The 22,725-nt window shown below is 39.7% G+C and overlaps 1 protein-coding gene across 2 annotated transcripts in view; it reads right to left on the bottom strand.

Moving 5' to 3' along the window:
* LOC131033833 (protein CNGC15b) overlaps positions 1 to 22,725 on the bottom strand; it is a 95,490-nt gene that overhangs the window by 46,950 nt on the left and 25,815 nt on the right. For both annotated transcript variants that reach the window (XM_057965124.2, XM_057965125.2), the window contains exons 2-3: positions 1,867 to 2,079; positions 1,312 to 1,622 (exon numbers count right to left, since the gene is read on the bottom strand). In XM_057965124.2, coding sequence (XP_057821107.2) covers positions 1,312 to 1,622; positions 1,867 to 2,079 — 524 coding nt within the window. The remainder of the gene's footprint in view (positions 1 to 1,311; positions 1,623 to 1,866; positions 2,080 to 22,725) is intronic.

Below are 22,725 nucleotides of genomic sequence, written 5' to 3'. Positions count from 1 at the left end.
TGGATCATTCAGGGATCCATTCAAGGCATATTATTCTTATTCCAAGAGCAGATCTACATCAGAAAGAGAAACAGTAATCAGATTAATTAATCTGTAAAAGGCAGGATAGATATTTAAATCATCCTATTAATTATTAGTTAGAAACAAAAGAAATTATAATCCTAAACAAATCATAAATGAGCCAGCCACGTTTTGGAGGGACAACTATCAACAGGAAAGACCGAAAGAGACACGTCCTTGATAAGCAGTTAACTATTGTGGTTGACATATATATTTCTTTGTTGCTATTATTGCCACTATGATATTTAGATTATATATATAAGGCTCTTCAATACTTTAAGCAACAAACCATCCCATTATGGAGGGGAGAATGTACATATGAGGGATGCAAGTAGCTAGAGATCCATTCAGGTAGAGACACCCCAAGTGGGGCAGGGAGGTTGAATGGCAAATGTTATTCCATGCTCTTGGGCTTGATGGAACGGCTTGAGGCGCCTTGTATGATCTCCCAAAGAGCTCCACAATGTGGATAGGTTGTTAGGGAAAGTATCATTGGAACACATACGAGGGATGCAAGTAGCACCTAAGTTCCTTTCAGGTAGAGACACCCCAAGTGGGGCTGGGAGGCCGAATGGCAAGTGTCATTCCATGCTCCTAGGCTTGATGGATGGGCTTGGGGCACCTTATATGATTTTCTAAGGAACTCCATTAATGAAATTAGTTATATCATTTGATTGAGTTAATGTTCCTAACCCTAGTAGGAAAGACCTATGCTTTTGGTTGAGATAATGTTCTAGTAGGAAAGATCTATTTTATGGATTATGCTTCAATAATTACCTAACATACTTGCAGGGTCTCAACCAAGGTCTATCTTGTTCCACAATTGGTAAATGATATCACTAACTCTATTCCATTTCTTGTATTGGAATTGTAATTTTAGGGCAAAAACTAGGGCATTGGAAAAGGGGACATTACACGTGCACATGTAAAGCTATATATAGGGTATGTTAAGAATTGAAGAAAATATAAAGGCAGAGATTCTAAGAGTTTCTTGCAAAATATTCAATACATGCTAATGAAAATGATATCTTTGGAGTTAGGGTAGATATTTTTCATGTTTCTGCCAGCTTCTTTGCCTGTATACTTTTACACATCAAATAATTTTACTGCAATGTGCAGAACAGAATAGAACAGCAAGCACTCTACAATGGCCAATTTGGACTCTTCTCTAATATTATGCTTAGTGTCTTTCTCTTAACTGTCAGTTTACTATACAGTTTAACATCCCAAAAATGATTTAATATAGTTTACCTCAAATTCAACAAACCCCACCATATGCCGTAGAAATACTTTTCAATGAATTTTGAAGAGGGGATCTCAGATGTCCAAGCTGTTGCAAAAATACCAAACTGAAAAGTGATGCTTGAATTACTTGCATCACAATTATTTAATACTGATGTAATGCTCATCCATTGTTCACGATCAGAACTCAAACCATTTCTCAAACTGCCACAATCTAAGAAGTCAAGCTGGCACTTTGATGCAATGTCATTTCTACACTCAGTCTGCCAACATGTGTTTTGACGTTCAATAGCCAGCAGATACCAAACAGCACCTATTACCTGAATATCAAAAAAAGAACAAATAAGGACTTGTACAATCCTCCTATAATATAATGTATGGATCCATCTTTTCAAATGACACAGAGAAAATAGTCAAAGTAACACAATCCTGAGAATAAAAACCCATGATGCACTTGGAAAGCTTAATATCATGTAGGAATTACCACAATGATTTTGTCAAAAAAAATGAAAATCTTGTGTCAGCAACATCCCAAGCATTTTAGAAAATGTGATGGGAACTTACATGGCTAGATAGAATGTAAAGCAATAAGTTGTATGCAGCTCCAGCCCAACCAGTCTTGATAACGACTCCAGAAGTTCTGACAATTGCAGATGTCACGGGAAAGATTAAATATAACCTGGGAAAATACTGGAAAAGGACAACCAAAGCCAGTTTATTCTTGGTATGATCACTATTTGAACTTCTTAAAGAAGGTATTATGCCCCAGATGATAAGCTGCAAAAACCATTCAAGGAGTAAGCACCGGTTTAAATTAGCCAAAAGGAAAAATAACAAATTTGAAATTATACAAATTTGTAAAGACCCCTTGTCTTCAATACTGTTTCTCTGCTCTTTTGTTTGTGAATGAAGGGTTTGTTTTGGTTCTTAATTTTCTGATTTTTATTTGCTTTTTGGAAGTTTCAGAAATAATGAATGCAAGGTATTTACAAATGCTTAAAAGCATGAAAAGCTGCTACAACAATGCATCTTCAATAACCAATAATTCATAACATTATATAGAAGCCAACTGATTGGAAATTTTTATTGGTTGAAATTGAAAAAGGCAACAAGGAACCTGAATAAATTCTGATTCGATCAGCCAAATGAACTTCTTCTTATCCTCCAATGATGAGATTAGACTCTAACCCTTCAGCGCCACCTTTAGGAATTTTTGTAGATTTTTTTAAGGCTTGCAAACCCAAAATCGCCCCACCTAGGGTCTGGCGCCACTTGCAGAAGTGAATGTCTGAAAATCAGCAGTACGGCTGCCAAAGATTTGTCACTAATATGACCCCTTGGCTGATGTAAAATACTCCCTCAATCTGATCCAAGAAATTGATTGTAAACTCTATAAAAATGAACCCCAATCTGCACAATATTGACTTCTGGATGAAGCCAACCCTAAAGGCTATCCTCAGCTGGTATTTCACAACCTCAAGCAGCTCTGACAATGAAGAATGTACGTCCTCCAATGTCTAAAATCTCTGAAAATCTGCATGAAACCCTTGTTTCTCGACAAACTCCAAAGCTCACACTTTTCAAGAGAAAGAATCACCAAAACACATAATGAATCGAACTTCCTAATACAAAGGTTTATATATTCTCCAAAGAAGTTCGAACTTCTCCAATAAAGCATTTTAAATCATTTAAATGAAATAATATTTCATCAGCTCCAACACTTTAATAAAAACTTTGGCTTAGGCTTCCACGAATTAATTAAATAAATGGCCCCTTCCAATGATGACTCGACCCTCAACCTAAGTGAAATTATAACTTTATAATAAGCCATTTAATGATTTAATATTAATTTGACCACTAAATATCAATAACTCCCAAAATACTTAACATTTTGATATGTTGTCTGAAATGAGAGTCCATCCTACTTTTCTTTCATGTGACCATATGCTCTTTCTAAAAATAGAAAGGTCCCCTCTAAATCAACTTTTGGCTTACTATAAATAGTATGGCAAATGTATAGCAAATGAAGTCAAAATGACGCTAAACGAAAGCCAAACCAGAGCATACTGAATCCCGGAGTAGATACCCACTGAAAGAGACCCTCTGTCCATCCTCATTAGCCTACGAGGGTCAATATTATAGGCTAATCTACCTGATACTAAAGACTAAATGGAAGGGGACATCACAATCCGCCCTCCCTGAAATTGCTTGTCCCCAAGCAATTTCAACTCAGGATTCTGCAAGATAACATCTCTTTCCCATGTAGCATCCTCAACCAGCAAATCTCTCCACTTAACCAAATATTCCCTAATGACTTTGTTTCTCAATCTACGCTCCCTGGAATCAATGATGGCTTTAGGTATTGTTGTGACGTCTTCACACATCGCCCCATTGCAAATGGGGACCCCAACTTTTCGCTTTTTAGAGTAGAAGTTTTGCCTAGTTTCCTAGTGTTTGCCTTTGCCGATGAGAAGGTTTTTGAATTTTGAATAGGATCATGTGTCTAAAATGTCAAAATGTTAGAGTGATCCTGAGTTTTGCTTAAGTCTAGGGGTTGCCTTAGGGTTTTGATTTATTCTTGCTAAGTGTTGACCTTCTTGAGCGTTAATGTGTTTTAAACACGCATATCGGTGATTTTAAAGTGCCAAGGTATTTTCAGACCTTTTGGAGTTGTTTTCTCGCTCCTAGGTATTATTCAAGTTGATTTCGCACTTTATCCCAATAATTTCCTAGTGTTTCGCTCATTTTTTGGAAAATTTGCCTAAGTCCAGTCTAATTTTGAAGTTTCTAAGCGATTTTGAGTGGTTTAAATGCCAAATTCCTAAGGGAAATTCATATTCTAAGGGTTAGAAGGTCAAATCCCATGCTAGAGGTGCTTTTCCCCTCATATTCCGGACTACCCACCCTTTTCCCCCCACTCAAAATCCACACTACACATGGGTTTCCCCTGAAATCCATTCTGGCTATAATTTTCCACCACTGTTTATCCATGCCTGGGTCGATTTTCCCCTGGAAGTGCTAATTTGGCTAAGTGTCAAGAATTTTCCAGACTGCCTTCATTTTTCCACCGAGAGTGCGGACTATATTGCAGACAATGTTAAGGATGATTCCATGCCTAGATCGATGTTTTTAAGGATGCCTATGAACATGTAAAGGCATGCCACATTTGTCAGGTTGCTGCCATTAGAGAGAAGAACCCTGCAATGCCGTTGCAACCAATCACAGAAGTAAAACCATTTGCCATCTGGGGACTAGATTTTATTGGAGCAATAAACCCACTATCATCAACACAACACAAATACATTCTGACAGCAAACAATTACTGCACCCAGTGGTCTGAAGCCCAGGCATTAAAGAACTGTACAACGGATACAATAATCAAGTTCCTTGAAGAGAACATTATCACCAGATTTGGATGCCCTCATGTTCTAGTATGCTATAATGGTTCCGTCTTCACTTCTCTAAAGTTTTCTAACTGGGCATTCGATTATGGCATCACTTTAAAATTCTCTTCAAATTATTATCCCCAGGGCAATGGGTTGGCGGAATCAACCAACAAAAATTTGCTTAGTGTGATCAAGAAGCTGCTTGATAAGAACCCGAAAGATTGGCACACACAATTGAGATTTGCTCTATGGGCAGACAGAACAAGAGCCAAGAAATCCTTGGGCACTTCCCCATACCATCTGGTATACGGACAAGATCCAGTTTTCCCTATCCAATTGAGAATCCCAACTCTGAAGTTCATGCAAGAATTTCTGGATCCAGAAGAGAGTCAAAATTCGTCTCTCCCAACTGCTTTTTCTGGAGGAGCAAAGAGATCAATCCCTAGAGAAATTTGCCAAGTACCAAGGGACAGTCAAACGATGGTTTGATAGATGAGCCACCACGAAAGCCTTCAGAATCTCAGACTTGGTCCTTTATTGGGATAAACCCCACGAATGAAAGGGAGATCACGACAAGTTCAATTGCTTATGGAAAGGACCATACCAGATTGCCAAGATACTAGGAGAGAACGCTTTCAAGTTGGAGACCCTAACCGGTGATGACATTCCTTTGCCCGTTAACGAGCAATTTCTGAAACATTTCTTCATGCCCTAAGTTCCATGGTGGAATTCGTTTGTACATAGCTAGGGTAGTTTTGCTTTGGTTGTGTGTTTAGATTAGTTTTTTTTTGTTTCCTCGGTTTGCTTTCACTTTTGCGTGCTTTCGTTTGCTTTAGTTTAGTAATAAAAGAGGATTCCCATTAGCGAGAAGATGATGTTGTTTGAGCACGCGCATTCGGGTTTGACCCCGCTAAGTTATGTTTGGGGTATTTCCTTTGATGAATATTTGTGGCGAGCTTTTGAATTTAGATTAATTGTTTCTAAAGTATCTCAAGGTTAGGATAAGCATTTGACTAGAAAGGGAATCATCAATTGTATCTCGACACTGAGTCTTTCAGTCATTATAACTTATATGCTTTAAGAAGTCTCTGAGTCATTTTGGTCTCCCGAAGTGAAGTTATGGCAAGAAAACATAAAGAAATTCGTCAAAAGTCTTGCTTCAGCGCCGCTATAATGCTCAAGCCCATGGTAAGCTTCATTGCTTGCAAGCCAAAGTGTGGAAATATGTGAAAAGAAAGGAAAAGAATATCAAGAAAGAATAAGAGAAAGAAAAAGAAGAAAATCAAAATACTTGGCTTTTGGGCGTGCGGAAATCTCTATAGGTGTACCTCTCAAATCAAAACATAAATCACCGGAAGTAGAGCAATCTCCGTGAGATTATAGAGATAACCTCGCCGGGGCTATGGATGCTCGCTGGAAGCGAGGCTCTATCCAAGGATGCTTTTGGAGTTAAGACAAAGCACTTAAAATTATGCAACTTGCCATGATGGAACCAAAGAGTCATAATGGTCTTAAGAGACGGGAATGAATGCATTTTGCACACACTTATAATTGAAGGATGAAAGATCCTAATACAATTTAGGATTCCTCTTTCCTTTTTGAATGCCCTTTTGAGCCGGCGGGTAAGTTAGTTATAATTAATTTTTGATTCTAAGTTCAAAATGGGTTTCATCCTAGGAATATTCAGGAACATTCCTCTCGTGCAGTCGCTAGATGTTCTGACCTTTTTTTCACACATCGCCCCATTGCAAATGGGGACCCTCTCTTTTCCTTCTTTCTAGGGTTTTTGTTAGTAGCTCGTGGCCTTCTGTTTCAGTTTTGCCAAGCCTTGCCCAGTTTTAAGCAACTCAAGTCCTAAGGTTTGAAAGTTAGTTTTTGCAAATCATGTGATTCCAGAGTACGAACACCACCAAAGTGCTTAGAAAGGCCAAAGGACGAAGATCGCAATTGATTTGGACGAATTTGGACAACTTTTTATTTTTAGAAAGTTGTCTTTTTTGCTTTTTCCTATTTTTTAGGAAGTTTCATTTTTGGCATTTTTAGCCCGATCCCTGGTATGGCTATTTTTAGAAAGTTTTCCCTATTTTTTAGGGATGTCCGCTTTTTGCTTTTTCAAAATGGGAACCTAGGGTTTGCACTGATCCCACTCACCTGCTTCGACCGAAACCTAAAATTTCCAAGTTTTGACCTCAAAACCTAGTTCCCTACATTTTAGGGGTCATATTGCTTCAGATGGTTTGCCTAAGTATGGATTTCAAATTTCAAGTTAATCTAGTTAAATTTGGTTAAAATATGAAATTTTGAAATTTTTTTCCAAAATTTTTCTAAGTATGGCTAATGGATAAGGTTGAGTGTCATGACAGGTGTGCAGAAAGTCCGCCCAAGCAAAGGTCCACCATGCTAGAGAACCTTGAAGAAGGGAGAGCCTTGAAAATTCCGCCATGCCTTGTGGAGTGGGAAAATTCTGCCATGAAGCTATGCTTAAAACTCCGCCCTATGAAGAAGGGTCATCAAAAAGTCCGCCTAGAGGAGGTAGACCAAAACTCTGCCATGTAGGAGAAGACATAAAAGTCTGCCCTAGGAGATGTATTGGAGGTGTCTCTAAACTCCGCCATGCCTTGGAGAGGAAGCACAAAAAACTCCACCCTCCTTGGTGACCTTCAAACCTCCGCCCATGGAGAGATCCACCAAAAGTCCGCAATGCCTTAGTAGCCCTTGGTGTTGGATGTAAGTCCGTCTTAGCAAACAAGAAGATAGAGGAAGCTTGACAGTCCACCTTGGTTAGGGTAGAGCCTCAAGTCCGCCATGTACCGGTTGAGTTGAAAGTCCGCCATGTTGAGGTAGACTAAAAGTCCGCCCTATGCTTGAAGAGAGGCTCCCAAACTCCGCCATGCCATATGGAAGGGCCATCAAAGTCCGCCTAAGTTTGATAAAGAAGATGGTAAGAGGAAAGAAGTCTGCCAAACATGAAGGAAGTCCGCCCATGAAGGGAGCTCCAAAACTTCGCCCTATACCTTGAAGTCAAACAAAGTCAACAAGTTTGGAGTGATGTCATCAAAATCCATGAAGCAATTTGAAAAAAAAAAAAAAAATAGAAAGTTTTTAGAAAGGGAATATTGGAAGATTGCCAAAGATTTCGAACTTAAAAACCAAAATAGAAAGCTTTCAGAAAGGAAATATTGGAAGATTGCCAAAGATTTCGAACTTGTAGCCAAATTAGAAATTTTTGGAAGATATTTTTCTTCAAATTTGGAGAGATGACAACACTTTCCTAAAAAGTGGAGTTAAAATTGGAAACATGAGTTGGACGATTTTAGGTATTTCTAATTGAAGATTCAACTTTGTTTACAAATACTTCGTTGTAACTTCATTTCTACACTAAGAAGTTCGAAGTTATTAAGGAGGGCATAGTAAAGTATTTTCAGATTGGAGTTCATCTAAAGGAATTTCAAAATTGCTTACAGTTGGGCAAGCTTTTTTGGCAAAAGTTTCACAGATTTTTAAGAAAAGCCAACCAATATAAGGAAGAATTGTTGAATCCTTCCTAAATTTTCTGAGTATTTTTGAGAAATTTCCGGCCTTACTTCCATCCATTCGAAGGTGAAATTGAATTCATGATGCAGATTTATGTATTTTCTAAGCATTTTTCAGAGTTTGAGAAATGATGCTTAGTGAATTTATTCAAATTTCTAGGGGAGGAAAATCATTTTTCTTGGTTAAGTATAAGAAAGTTTTTTGAAGTTATAACACTTGGTGTTGATTTAGGATCGCAACCATCCTTGAGATTGAAGGGTTTTCAAATGAAATTTCAGTTTTTATGGCTAAGTATGACAATAAAATGAAATTTTCAAACACTTAGCCATTTCGCAGCCCCGTTATTTTCTTAAAATTACGAATTAATTCCTAACTTAAAATTTCATTGTCTGTTTGCAGATCCTAGGCACTATGAAATTTCAAGTGGATAAAGATGCTCCTCCAGAGTCAAGGATGACTTCGAAATGGAAAAATGTTAGCGACACCAACCTCAGACACATCAATCTGAGGTAATTTAAGAAGCGGATGTTTGGTCTGGACAACCTTGTGCCTACCACAACCGCACGAAAGATGATGAAGAGTGGCATCATGCATGCTGCTGGTTTTCTCCCCACCATGCAATGCACCGAATTAGTAGTTGAATGTGCTAAACATTACAACCACACCAGCAAGGACATTGTTGCACCTGATGGAAGAGTGTTGACGAACATTAGTGATGAGGGCATCAAGGAGGCCTTCAGGATCCCAGAGTATCACAACACAGTGTATGTGACAAAGGACAAAGCTGACAGCATGTATCAGGACCACTTGGAGGAATATGATGCCATAGTCAACCATTCTTGGCTGGACAAGCCAAGGAAGGGCGCCTCCAAACTTCAAAGGAAGAGCCTTGTGAGAGCATACTTCAAGGAAGACATTGGAGACATGATCGTTCTGCTCAACAGAATAATGGGAAATCCTCAAGGAGCCCCATTCGAGCCCTGGATGTATTATTTCATTAATGAAATAATGAATGGAGTAAAGATGATAGACTGGGCTCGGATGATTAGTGACAACCTAGACAGCCAATTGAGGAACCTAGAGGTAAATAGGACCATCTTCATGAGTTCGTACCTCTTTTATTCCTTGGCCAGAACCTACAGATATAGAGGCCTCACTTGCAGAGGAGAAGTAGGGAACAAAGAGAACCAGTTTCCAGTCTATGATTGCTATCCCCAGCTCCATATGGAAGAAAAGTCCCATTTTAAAAGAGTGAATGATACCTTCCTCATGCACGTCACACGGACGTTGCAAGGTGGACTGGGCTCGGATGATTAGTGACAACCTAGACAGCCAACTGAGGAACCTAGAGGCAAATAGGACCATCTTCATGAGTTCGTACCTCTTTTATTCCTTGGCCAGAACCTACAGATATAGAGGCCTCACTTGCAGAGGAGAAGTAGGGAACAAAGAGAACCAGTTTCCAGTCTATGATTGCTATCCCCAACTCCATATGGAAGAAAAGTTCCATTTTAAAAGAGTGAATGATACCTTCCTCATGCACATCACGCGGACGTTGCAAGGTGGACTGCACCAGACTCTCTCAAGAGTCTATGGACTTGTTGTGACATTTTCACACATCGCCCCATTGCAAACGGGGACCCATGTTTTTTTGCTTTTTAGGGTTTGTTTTTTGGTCTTTTAGGGTTTTGTTAGTTAGCCTTTGCATTTTGAGTGTCGCCCAGGTGATCACATGGATAAGCAAGTCCGGCTTGAGTGATGTCTTGATCCTGAAAATTTGGCTAAGTCTGGAATGTCCTGATCCTGAAAATTTGGCTAAGTCTGAAAGTCCTGATCCTGAAATTTGGCTAAGTCTGGAATGTCCTGATCCTGAAATTTGACTAAGTCTGGAAACTGAAAAACCTCAAAAAACTAGATTTTGCTATATAACTCCTGGAGGTCTGAAACCACTCTCACTTATACTTAAATGTTATATTCCATAGAAATTATCCTGATAGAGAGTTCGAAAGGTCCAATTTCGCTCCTGTCCTTCACTGAGGATCCAGAGCGAAAAGCGCTCCTGTCCCTCTCCAAGGGTCCAAGGTGAATCGCTCATGTCCCTCACCAAGGGTCCAGAGCGAAAAAGCTTAGTGGAGTCATCTGACCTTGTTTGGACAAATTGAGACATCAAAGGCATGAAGGAGGACATAATCAACCCATTGAAGATAGTTTTGAAAGTTAACAAGGCATAAATGAGCTCATAAAGGCCAGGGCGCTCCTGTCCCTCTCCAAGGGACCAGAGCGATTTTCCCTCAAGACAAGTTTTTGGCAAAAGGAAGGCAAGTTTCGCGTTTGAGGTGGGTGAAGGAAGACGCAATCGATCCGTTGAAGATAATTTTCGAAGCTAGCAAAACACAAGTGAGCTTATAAATGCAAAATCGCTCCTGTCCTTCACTCAAGGACCAGGGCGAAAATCTTGGGAAAGCACGTTTTTGCCTTGAAGAAGCGGGTTGAACATGCATAGAAGAGATGAACGAAGGTCATTGCTTACCTCCAAACTTGATTTGGCGATCTAAAGGACAAAGACCACGGACAAAAGATGAAATCGCTCCTGTCCCTCACCAAGGGACTAGGGCGAAAATGCTTTAAAGTGCACTCATTTCAAAGATCGAATAAATTGAACTCGAAATTCTAGGTTAAAATGCCATCTTGGACATCAAAAATGAGGTCTTGGACGTAAAAAACAAGAAGTGTGAGGTCCAAAAGGTATAGGCGCTCCTGTCCCTCTCCAAGGGACCAGAGCGATCTTGTTGATATCTATTATTTTCCCATACTTGGGCGCCAATATCCTTCAAATTGCATTAAATGCCAAATTCGATAAAACCTTGAAATATTTTGAAATTAAATTGACATTTAATGATGGCGCATGGCATTTAATAATTAATTTTGAGCCTTAAAATCGAAATTTTTAATTATAAAGGCATTTGAAATTAATTATTATTAATAAAATAAAAGAAAGAGCGCTTGGGGTATTATTTTAATATTATTTATAAAGTCGGCCTCTTCTTTTATTTAATTTTTATTTATTTTTGGCTTATTTTCAAAGTCGGCCTATGGGAAAATAAAATGGTGAGCGCTCTATATAAGAGAGGTGTGTTGAGCGATTTTAATCCATCATTCACTCATCATTTCAAATGCGATTTGGAAGGGCAAAGAAGAAGTGCGAAATCTAGCTGGAGTGGAGCAAGTTTCTACAAAATGTGGAGACTAAGGAAGGCGAAATTCATCTTGAAGGCTATTGGAGAGACGTATTTCTTGCTAGATTGGAGGATAATTTCCAGATTTTTGAAGACATTTGGAGGATAATTTCCAGATTTTTGAAGACATTTGAAGGCGAATTTCCAGATTTTTGAAGAGGAAGATGGAGTTCTTTTCCAAGCTAAAGGGGGCGCATTTTGCTAAAGGGAGTCTTGATCTACATTTTGCCTAGCGAATTCACCTTATTTTTGCATCTTTTTCTAGAATTAATTCTCAAGTGGAGGTATGGCGTAATCACCTTGGCACCATTTTTTGAAGATTTAAATTTTGCTTTGAAAATCCTAAATTCGGAAATGATAACTCAAGATTTATCATGAAGTTTCCTAATTAAAATCTTGAATCTTCCTTTTAAAGTTTAATTTTTAGATTTCAAGATATATTACTAATTTTGAAATGTTGTGTAGGTATCAAGATGGCGACTCCAAAGCCCGGAGGATCTACAAATCGGCAGGTTCTCATCAAGGACGATCAAGCAAGGACAAGGATGACCTTCTTCGATCTAGCCTAGCAAGGACAAGGGCGACCTCCTCCAGCCTAGCATAGACAAGGACGGCCTTCTTTGGACTAACGTCATCAAGGGCGACTTCTCCAATCCAGTATTCCAAGGCGAGGTACATCAATCATCCTGCACATCAAGGACACAAGAAGTTAGAACAAGGGTTCGTTGAAGAAGCAGATAGTTCCAGATGAATTAATTAAAGCTAGCTTCTCAACAACATCAAGTTGAATATCTACCAAGTTACAAGTGTCAGATGAGGTGGCATCCTAGTCATCGCTCATCCAGTCAGTGTGGTCCACCTCAGCATTTCCAGATTCAATGTACCTAACTCATGGAAGGTGGCACAAACTCCGATGTACCTACCCCAGCTATCCATTGGTGGAATTTTCTAGAGAGGACATGTGTCCAAGCAATACAATTTTATCATTGGTCAAGCATTAAATGTTATGTAATGGTTGTAACAAACCCTAATTAGGGTTTTCATTGTTGAATCTTGGCCATTGATCTCGAATTGATCTAAGCCATCGAATTGTATTGAGGGCACTATATAAGCCCTGGCATTTCATTTTGTAAAGGCAATTAGAAATAGTGAGAATAGTTAGGAACAGTTGGAAGCAATTAGAGTAGAGTAGAGAGAGAAGGCAAAGATTGTTGCCAAGATGTTGTTGTAAAAGACTTGTAACTTCATTGAAGAAATGGTGAAATTTATGGGTCGATTCGACAATTTGCATGGTCTTTATACTTCTCATATTTGATTTCATGTTAGTAGATGAGTGGAAGAAATGTGCTTGATTGATGGTGGAATTCGTATATCCATACTACTAGCAGTTTGTTGATTGCAGACTTGCCTTGTGTAGTCAACTGGAATCATTCAGCTTAAGCTTAACTTCAATTGTCGCTTCTTCATTGATATGCATCAACCCGATGGTGTCTATGCCTGCAGTGATGATTTGAACATCATAAAGCTTTCCTTCGAAGATCGCACTAGCCTTGTGGAGATGGTCTAGCGATGTCAAAACAAGACTTAGTTAGAATTTCATCGAAGATCAATCATTGCTCCTGCATTCCTTAGTATTAGGATTAGATCCTCTCCTCGCCCTCGTCTTTTTTTTCCTTTTTTCAAATCAAAGCTAGTAAGAGCCTGTGTTCCAGCAATATTCAAAGCAAATCAGAAGTTCAATCATCAAATGTAAGTCCCCTTGTGATTCCAGCAAATCACATCATACCACAGAGAGCTTATCCACACGTAGAGACCCTACATACAAGAACCTTGAAGTCATCCCGATTGATCCTTTTCGCGACATCTTCAGCATTCGGAGGCTTTACTCAAGAGAGGATAAGGTACCTTTAGGTATTTTATTCTGTGTTTGATAGTGTACAAAATACACGTCAACAGGACTTCATCAGTCAATTCGGGTATTCGTATATCCAATATCCAAAGTTCACTTACCTTCGAATTTAGGGATTCTCTGGGTCTCCCTACAAACTTCCAGCTTACCCTACCAACCGAGTTGTGCTGCTCGAGGTTGTGAGGCAATTGGAGGGGTATATGGCAATTCAAAGGGATAAACAGAAGAAGGCAGGAACTTCCTCTCTTACAATTGGTAATGGGCTGGAAACTTGTCCATCGTCACAAGCTGCTGCGACTGCTGAGAAGGAGCTGGCCTGGTATCCCTTTTATCAGTACAAGGCAAGAAGGAATTTCGATCCTTTCCATAGAATAAAGAGGGTCGAAGGAATTACATTTGAACACAGGGCTGATCTAGAAGATTATTGGGCTAATGCAGCCGATAGTTTCGAGATCAGGAAGAGGTTTTGGTCGAGAATTCCTTTGAGCATGGTAAAAGCAACAGAGGTATTTAGAGTTGCTGACGAAGTAGAGGATAGCCTTGAGCTTCAGTAGTCAGGCTTTGAAAAGATGAAGAATGAACCACTAGTTTTGATAGATTGGGCAGAAGGAGATAAATCAGATCTAGCAGACCTCATGAGGACGATGGTTGAGTATTCTAGGTGGTGGACATTTGAAAGGACAAGGCAATTAAAATCCAAAGGTGTGACCTTGACCTACGAATTGATGGGAGTGGATGACTCTTTGTCCTCCAACCCTTGTACCTATGCAGGTAATGCCTGGAATCCAGAAAGTGTTGGGTCTCCGAAGAGGAAGGAGTTAGTTGGAAGCTCCGTAAAGGTCACTAGAAAGAAGATTGTAGGAGAAAGAAGGGAGTCCAGCGAAGGCCAGTCCATCCTAAGTGTCGCTTCTATCGTACCCGATCAGAATGCAATTGGGGAGCAGGAGATGAACATATGCATGATTAATGATGAAGTGAGAGTGCCTTCTCCTTCGGTTGAGGAAGTAATGAAGGAAGTTGTCCAAAGTCCGGACAAAGAGCAAACTGAAGCGCCTACAGTCTTCTTAGATGGCATAGCTGCAAACCCGGGAGGGACAGATGATGGATTTGACCAGAACACTGTAGAGCAATCAACTATCCCGGATTGGCTAAGGGAAAGAATAAAGGCTAAGGTCCCCAAGGAGGCCTATTCTGAAGAAATCATAGCAGCATTTTTGGAGAAGGTAAATGATCCAGCTATAGCTAAACCACCTAAGCCCGCCAGAAAGTTTTCTTTAATCCAGAGAGACAGTGCAGGATTCGGGACAGTCCAGATAGCAGTGCCTAAAGAAGGAAAAACTAGGGACAATGTCGCCGCAGATGATTACAAGATCACCACCATAGAGCTCCGTAAGCCCACCCAAGACCAAGATATCCAGTATTTCAATTACTCTTGTAATGCTCTGAAGGCAAGTTTAGCTTAGGAGAAAGAGAAGAGAAAGAATGGATTTCAAATGCTTCAGCACGTGCAGATATACTGGTAGAAAATTTAGTGTCAGCACATGAGTTGGCCTCTTCACTGGTCAGCCGTATCCAGGATCTAGCTACCAATTGGGAGGACGTGGAGGAAATTCAAGATGAAATACTTCCTCATCTGAAGGTTATCCGAGGTTTGTCGAAGAGAAGTCTGGTGGATGCAGGTTTCACATAGGCTGGAGATAGGTATGACTTCAACATCTGGTATTATGCCTTGGTTACCCGGATTGAAGTTTTGAAGAAATCCGAGACCAAGTGCTTTCAGACAGAGGAGAGTGTCAGGGAGATTTTGAGCAAGGTGTTTCATGTAGCGTCTGAGATCTGGAAGAAAGAGAGTATAAGGGAGAAGCACTTGCAGGCAAAGAACTCGAGAGCCAGGATTCAGTCAAGCTTCTTCAAGGATTCAGTAATGATTGACAAGGGCAATCTTTCAAAGATTGCAAACTTTCTCTTCATCGATGAAAACTTTCTTGCCCAAGCGGTTGAGTGGGAAGGCATCCTCGCCACATGTACCGATGATGTGGACATCATCGACTTCCAAATTAGCAGTTTGCCAAGTGTCACTATGGAGGAGGTCAGGCTTATTGTGTCCAGGTACATCGAATCTGCGAAAGAGGAAAGTAGGCGCTCACCTCAGTGAGATTAGCAGTTGTGCCACATGTCACTTTCTTATTCATTCAAGCTGATAATGTTTCAGGAAACCCTAATTAGGGTTTATAGCTTTCAATCTTAGCCCTTGATCACTGTTTAATCTTGGCCGTTCATTTATTTTTGAAAAACTATATAAGGTTGCCTCCTCTCATTTGGAAAGTGTGAGGTTTTTGATGTATTGTTGCGTAAGGTCATTTCCAAATAATATATGGCATGTGCGCTTTCTCTTAAGGCTTTGTAATCCCTATTGTTTGAATGATTTGCATGGTTTCAATTTCCTCAACACTTTGTTAAAATTAATCTAGATTTGCTTTCATTGTTGTTAATTTGAATGAAGGATTTGATAAGTATCAATCGATGGTGTATCTCCGCTCATACTTTTGGTGAATGGATGATTTCCATTTCACCGTGCAAAGTTAGTCTGCGTCCATCCTCCGTGCATCCCATTATCTTAATCATAAGCACAATCCATTGAAGATTGCACCGGCTTTGTGTAGTTGTCCCTAGTGTGGCGAAGCAAAGTTTGGTTTCTTGAGAGCACCCAATTGATACCGTCTCCGGAGTTCGTAGGATTAGATTAGCTTTCTCAAACCCTATCTCTTTTCTCCTTTTTTGAAAGTCTAAATCCTGGAAAATCTATTAAAAAAAAAAGCCTAAAATTGCTAAATCCATCTAAGTCCAACAATTCAAGACATTTGTTAACCTAAGTCCCCCTTGAGATTTTCAACATACACTACCCAATAATCTATTTCACTAAAGTCACTTGTTCGCACATATAGACCTTGGAATCAGTAGTGATTTTTCAGGAGAGGATAGAATACCTTCGGGTATCCTATTCTAACGTTTGGTAGATGATAAAACAAACACCAACACGTAGTTCATCAGGATACGGTCCATGGGTGTTCTTGACAACAACCATGGTCTTCACAATGGTATCATGGCATCGGAGGAGCGTAGAGTTGTTCTTCTCCAAGATGGATTGAATTTCATGCAAAAAGATTTGGTGTTTCATCAAAATTTGAATTGAAGAAGCTAAGAATTGTTCGCTCCTCCATTCATTATGAATCTTCATCTGTAAATCTGCAAGAACTTCTTCTTCTAGTATCAGCTCTCCATCCTGACTTATTATGTTGCAAGAGGCCTTTTCACAATGAGAAACAATATCTTGGAAAACTTCACCCCGTAATCTCATTGCATCATCAATCTCCTCAATGAGGGATTTAAGAATAAGGGCCTTATTTTCCAGAAGCTCTTCAAATTCCAAGTACATGACCCTGGAAAGGATAATGGCATGCTCCTGTAGAACACTCAACCGTTGTTGGGGCATGGTGCGCCAGATTGTCAAACTACCTTCAACACTTTCCAGATTCTTCTTAAAAGCGTCGGAGGTATGACTTAATTTATCTTCAATAGTCTCCAACTTAGACATCATCTGAAAATTGTCTTTCACACTTGTGCACATAGATCATGAAGCTGATCAACCCAGGAATCCAATGCTTGTACTTTCTGAGCAGCCCTTTCAACACTACAAATTGATTCTCGTGCCTCAGTAGAACTTGAAGGATTACTCACTTCACCAGTATGTTTTGTGATTTTACGAAAAACTGCAAGAAGTTGTCTGTTGTCCTCTTCTAGCTTGTCTTTCTTAGCTAAAAGTTCATCGCACCGTTGTACTAGTGAAGCTACAGAAAATTGAGCATCATGTTTAATCACCTCATGCGTTTGCTTACCCAATTCTATTCTTCTGACTTTGTAATCAGCAGCTGACATTTCTTCAAGTGGCTTATCTGCAAGGGGTTCAACAATTTCAGCTACCTTCATCTTGTTGTTGTCAACAGTTACTTTGGAGATAGTCTTGGCCTTTTTAGCAACCTTGGGTCTAGACTGTTTAAGTTGCTGATAATCAAAGGCATCAGGTGAGATTTCTTGCTTCTTCCTTTTTGGGGTAAAAGAACTAAGCCACGGAGGTAAAGTCATCAACTCTCCTTCAGTAACAGCTGCAAGCAAAGGAGAAGCAGTTTTTGTTTGAAGTTTGAACAATTGTGGTCATCCTAGGAGGAGTGTCTGTTTGGATAGCGACCACGTTTTTCTCAGTGACCAATGGGCATGAAGATTGCCTCATAAATTCTTCAAAGTCAGAAGTGGAGGTATCAATCTCTGACAGTTGGATACATGCAGGAGTATCTACAGGAACTTCCAGCACACTTTCTTGTTGATGATCAAGGGGCAGCTCGTATGCTGAAATAGGAACTGCATTCTGAGGAGACCCTTCCACCATTGTGTCAGGAGGAGAAAGGGGCGTCTCAATGGAAACTGAGGAAGGGATCTCATGAGGAGAAAGGGGTGATTTGATATAAAACAACAGTAACAACTTTCGAAATGAAATGAGAGAAAGGAAATGAAGTTTCCTGAAAGCTCAAAGACTTCCGTCACTTCCTTCGGGATGGGACAGCAATATCAAGCTCAAAGACTTGATTATGTGAAGTCCTATCTACCCTTTTCTATACTAATTTGATTAAGAACAAATTATAACAGTACAAAGATTGAAATATCTCATCCTTTCTACATAAACAATGGGAAGTAGTATAAGCTCAAAGACTCACCGCTATTTCTCACAAAATCTGCTTCTAAATTCTGTTATGAACAAGTGTAAGAACAAAGTCTTACAGCTTTTTCCCAATAGAACTTCTCCTTTAACTAAATTAATCTTCAATACTTGTAGCTCAAAGACTACAAATCAGATTCAATTAAGTTCTCAAAGAAACACTTGCAAGAAAGGAAATATGGAACACAAACTCAAGAATGTAGCACAAAGACTCAAAGCTTGAGCAATTTTTTTCTATTCCTTTCAATTCTTCAATTTACACATAAAAGCTCAAAGACTTCTTTGCTGCAAATTTGGCAGAGTTTTTGCTTGCCTTCCAAAAGATAAAAATTACAATAGACCCCTCAAGTATTTAGAAGTAGATTTTGTGAGAAATAGCTGTGAGTCTTTGAGCTTATACTACTTTCCATTGTTTATGTAGAAAGGATGAGATATTTCAGTCTTTGTGCTGTTATAATTTGTTCTTAATCAAATTAGTATAGAAAAGGGTAGAGGACTTCACATAATCAAGTCTTTAAGCTTGATATTGTTGTCCCGTCCTGAAGGAAGTGACGGAAGTCTTTGAGCTTTCAAGAAACTTCATTTCCTTTCTCTCATTTCATTTCGAAAGTTGTTACTGCTGTTTTATATCAAATCGCTATCATTTTTCTGTGAAGAGAAAAGGATATTGTCTTTCTTGAAAGAAGAAGAAAGATTGTTGTCCCATCCTATTTTATTTTCAAAGTTGTAGTTAGATAGGGGGAACCTTCCCTTAATTAGGAGAGTTTTACTCACACACTGTGGTTGTGTTGTGCGAATCGCACACCCATCCCCGTCTTGGACAGGGACCCCCCTGTTTGTGCCTTTCTGTCCTGCCCTGAAATTTGGCTAAGTCTGGAATTTCTTGATCCTGAAATTTGGCTAACTCTGAAAAACTGAGGAAACCTCCAAAAACTAGAATTTGCAATATAACTCCTGGAGGTCTGAAACCACTCTCAAACATCCTGAAAGTATATATGGAATATAACTTAAAGTATAAGAAAGGAGAAAGACATATGGAAATGTCACTTGAAAGACATATGGAAATGTCACTTAAATGTTATATTCCATATGCTCAATTTCGCACCCAGAAGCCCAAAAAGTTGAAAAAGTGAAAACTTGCCAAAAAGCCCTTTACGTCCGAAATTTACCTTAAGTTGCCAAAAGACCCTCACGCCCCGAAAATCACTTTAAATGTCCATTTTCGGACCCTGGGGCGAAATGTTTAAAAAACGCGATTTTGCAAAATATGTTACAAGGTCCGAAAACCACTTAAGCGTCCTCATTTTTGGACCCTCGGAGGTAAATGGAAAGTGCGTCGAGTTTAGGAAAAAAGAAAAAAACGCATTTCAGATCCGAAATTCGCCAAAAGCGCTTCAAGCCCCGAAAATCACTTTAAGTGTCCATTTTCGGACCCTAAGACAAAATTAGAAAATGTGAAATAGTGCGAAATGTTTCGAAAAACTCCTCCAGCTCCGAAGTTCACTTTATAACCCCAAATTCGGACCCCTGCTCCGAAATTTGGAAGTGCATCGATTTCGCAAAAAACGTCCAAATGGTCCGAAGTCTTCTTAAATTGGCAAAAGTGTTTCAAGGTCCGAAACTTCGGATAGAACGTTAAAATTGCGAAAACTCAGAAATTTGTAAAAATGCCTTCAAACCTCCGAAATTTGCAAACGCGTTTATAGATCCGAAGTTTTACAAAGGGGCATTTAGGTCTGAAATTTCTACAGGTTATAAAAAAACGCTGGGAGCTCCGAAGTTTGTTTAAATTCGCAAAATGTGCTAAAAAACGTTGAAAGCTCCAGAAGGTTAAAATCGCGAAAAATACCTTTGGGCACCAAAGCGTTAAAACCTCCAGAAAATCTGAACTTCACTTTAAGATTCGCAAAAAACGTTGAACGGTCCGAAATTCTGGGCAAGTTGTAAAGCGCCTTATGGCCCGAAGTTTTCTCTTAAATTCCAAAAACGCCAGAAGGTCCGAAAATGCTTAAAAAGTTTGTATGAAACCCCAAGAGCTCCGAATTTCGCCCAAAACATCAATTTCGGACCATGGGGCCGAAATTTAATATTTGGAAGAGTTGCAAAATTCCCCAGATGGCCCGAAATTCGCCTTAAGTCCATCAATTTCGGACCCTGGGGGGCTAAATTGGAGAATATGATGGAATTGCAGAATGGCGTCTAAGTTCTCCGAAATTTACCAGAAAAGCATGAGAGTTAGAGTTTTTTAATTTGCAGAAGTTCTCCAAACCTCCAGAATCGCGCCATAAACCCATTTAAAACGTCCAAGACTCCAAAGATAAAATCACGCAGAAGTAAAACGCCCAAGGATCAGATTTCACATTCGAAGAGAAAGGAGAAGCATTTTCAAGATACATCTCACAAAGAGCTTCTCAAGCCAGACGTCGTAATTAAATTTAATGTTTGTTAAATTAAATTATTTAATTTTTCAAATTGATTTAATGAAATAAAATTGGTTGATTGATCGTAGGACGTCTTTGGAGAACTAGGAAAAAACCTCAAACGCAAATCAAGGAAGGATCGCAATCCAAAGCCAGGCGCTAAAGATTGGAAAAGAAAAGATGCAAGAGCGCAAGAGCAACCAAGCATTGGGACCCGTGCCGTTGAACATAAATGAAGTCCACCGGCGAAATTGAAGGCAAAAAGCAAAAGAACACTCAGTCTATGCATTCTCAAGAAAGTGCACAGCTGGATTTAATTCAAGGAATTCAATTCCTAAAAGCTGAAATTGCTTTATTGTAAACTGCCTATGGGTCCCGTGCAAGATATTTTTGTGGATAACTATTCCCAACCACCAAGAAGACCAGATAAACCTGAATTAAAGCCAAAAGTGGTTGGTAGTTGAGATAGTTGCTGGTTGGATAACTGAGAATTAATTCGGCATGGGTTAAAGCTGTCAGCTTCTGGAAGGCAGATCAGGACCCTTGGATGCAGTCCATCCTGGCCTCTGATTCAAAATTCTAATATCTATAAAAGGCAGAGGCCTTTCTTTTGTAAAGGGTTAGAGATTGTTAGAGATTGTTAGATTGTTAGATAGTGAGATGGTTAGATAGTTAGATTTTAGAGTTAGAATAGGTTAGATCTTAGCAGTAGCATAGAGATGCTGCAGAAATTGTTGTAATAGGCAGTTGAGATCAATATATAAACATTGATTTGGTGTTTATTGTCTTGTTTTCATCCTATTTGCATGGTTTCTTTCAACATTTTAGATAGATCTTTATGTTTTGGGTGTGCAGGTATTTGATAGATTCGGGCTCATACCACTGAGGATATGCTGATTGTGTATCCTTTTGTGTGGTTAACCTGAGCCTTCGATTGTGCTTAGTTCAATTGCAGGTGTCCGTCTGAGCTGCGCCAGAATTGGGTGCTTAGCCGTGCGTCTCCAATCTGAAAATCTTCCAAGTTCCTTTGAAGATTGCACCGTTCCTGCAAGGTTGTGAGCTATTTTGGCCAAGCAGGAATTGGTAATGTTGAATCTGTCTACCCGCATACCCGTGTTGTTAGTTTTAGATCTCCTAACCCTTTCCTTTTGCTCTTTATTGCGTAATTTGAGAATCACAGCACACTAGCTTGTTGCAAATCGTAAGTCCCCTTGTGTTTCCAGCATAAACACATCAAGCCACTGAGAGATCCTGCAGTCAAGACCTGACAAAAGAAACCTTGTGGTTGTCTCCTTTGATCAAACTTAGAAAACAGCATTAGAGACTTCCTTATCTCAAGAGAGAGTAGGATAATCAGTCGGCTATTCTATTCTGCGTTGGCCGTATGGAGTTTGCAGCAATGCGATTTCATCCACGTCAACAGGTTGAAACCACAATTTTGTATATTTCCCCAAGTGTACAAAATTTTCAATTAACATACCTATCAACGAATCTGGAGCGGAAATGGAGTGACCATGGACTTCCATGTGCTCCTGGTGTTGTGATTCTTCTTCCATTTCGCCAAGGATGACTTCCACGAAGCTATCCTGACAAGTCTCTTCCTGGTGTGGAGAACTTTCTTGTCTTTGACTTCTTGGCTGATTGGGTCCATGTGAAGCATTAACGCTGAGCATATCTGGTGCTGGAGTATTTTTTGGAGATGGGCTTGCTGGATGTGCAAACATCTCTACCTCATGTACACTGGAAGAACTTGTCGGTCACTGCACCCTTTCTACCCTTGCTCTCTTTTGCGAAGGTTCTTCCTGTCGCACCTCTTGTTGAACTTCCTGTTGGATATCTTTCTTCCTTGCCATTCTTGGTCTCTTTGGGGCACTTTTCCCTTTATCAATCCGGATTTCTCCTTCTGCCTGAGCTGGTGAAGATCCTTCTCTTGCTTCACTATGGGAATCTAGACTTCCCATTAGCTGATATGTCAAATGAGCATTTCCTTCCGCCAACTTCCATATCTACCGATCAACCCAGTGCTTAGTGAATTTCAGCACTGGTCTAGCCAGGACATTCAAATCATCAATTTCGGGCTCCGACCAATCTAGCAACTAAATGGGCCGATCTTTCACGTTCTCAAATTCAAGTTGCATGTAATCCGAATCTTCTTTCACCTGATCCG

Source organism: Cryptomeria japonica, chromosome 5, assembly GCF_030272615.1.
Source record: "Cryptomeria japonica chromosome 5, Sugi_1.0, whole genome shotgun sequence".
In the NCBI taxonomy this organism is placed as follows: Eukaryota; Viridiplantae; Streptophyta; class Pinopsida; order Cupressales; family Cupressaceae; genus Cryptomeria; species Cryptomeria japonica.
The sequence above is the reverse complement of the archived record's forward strand: the minus strand, read 5'-3'. Positions and strand labels throughout refer to the sequence as shown.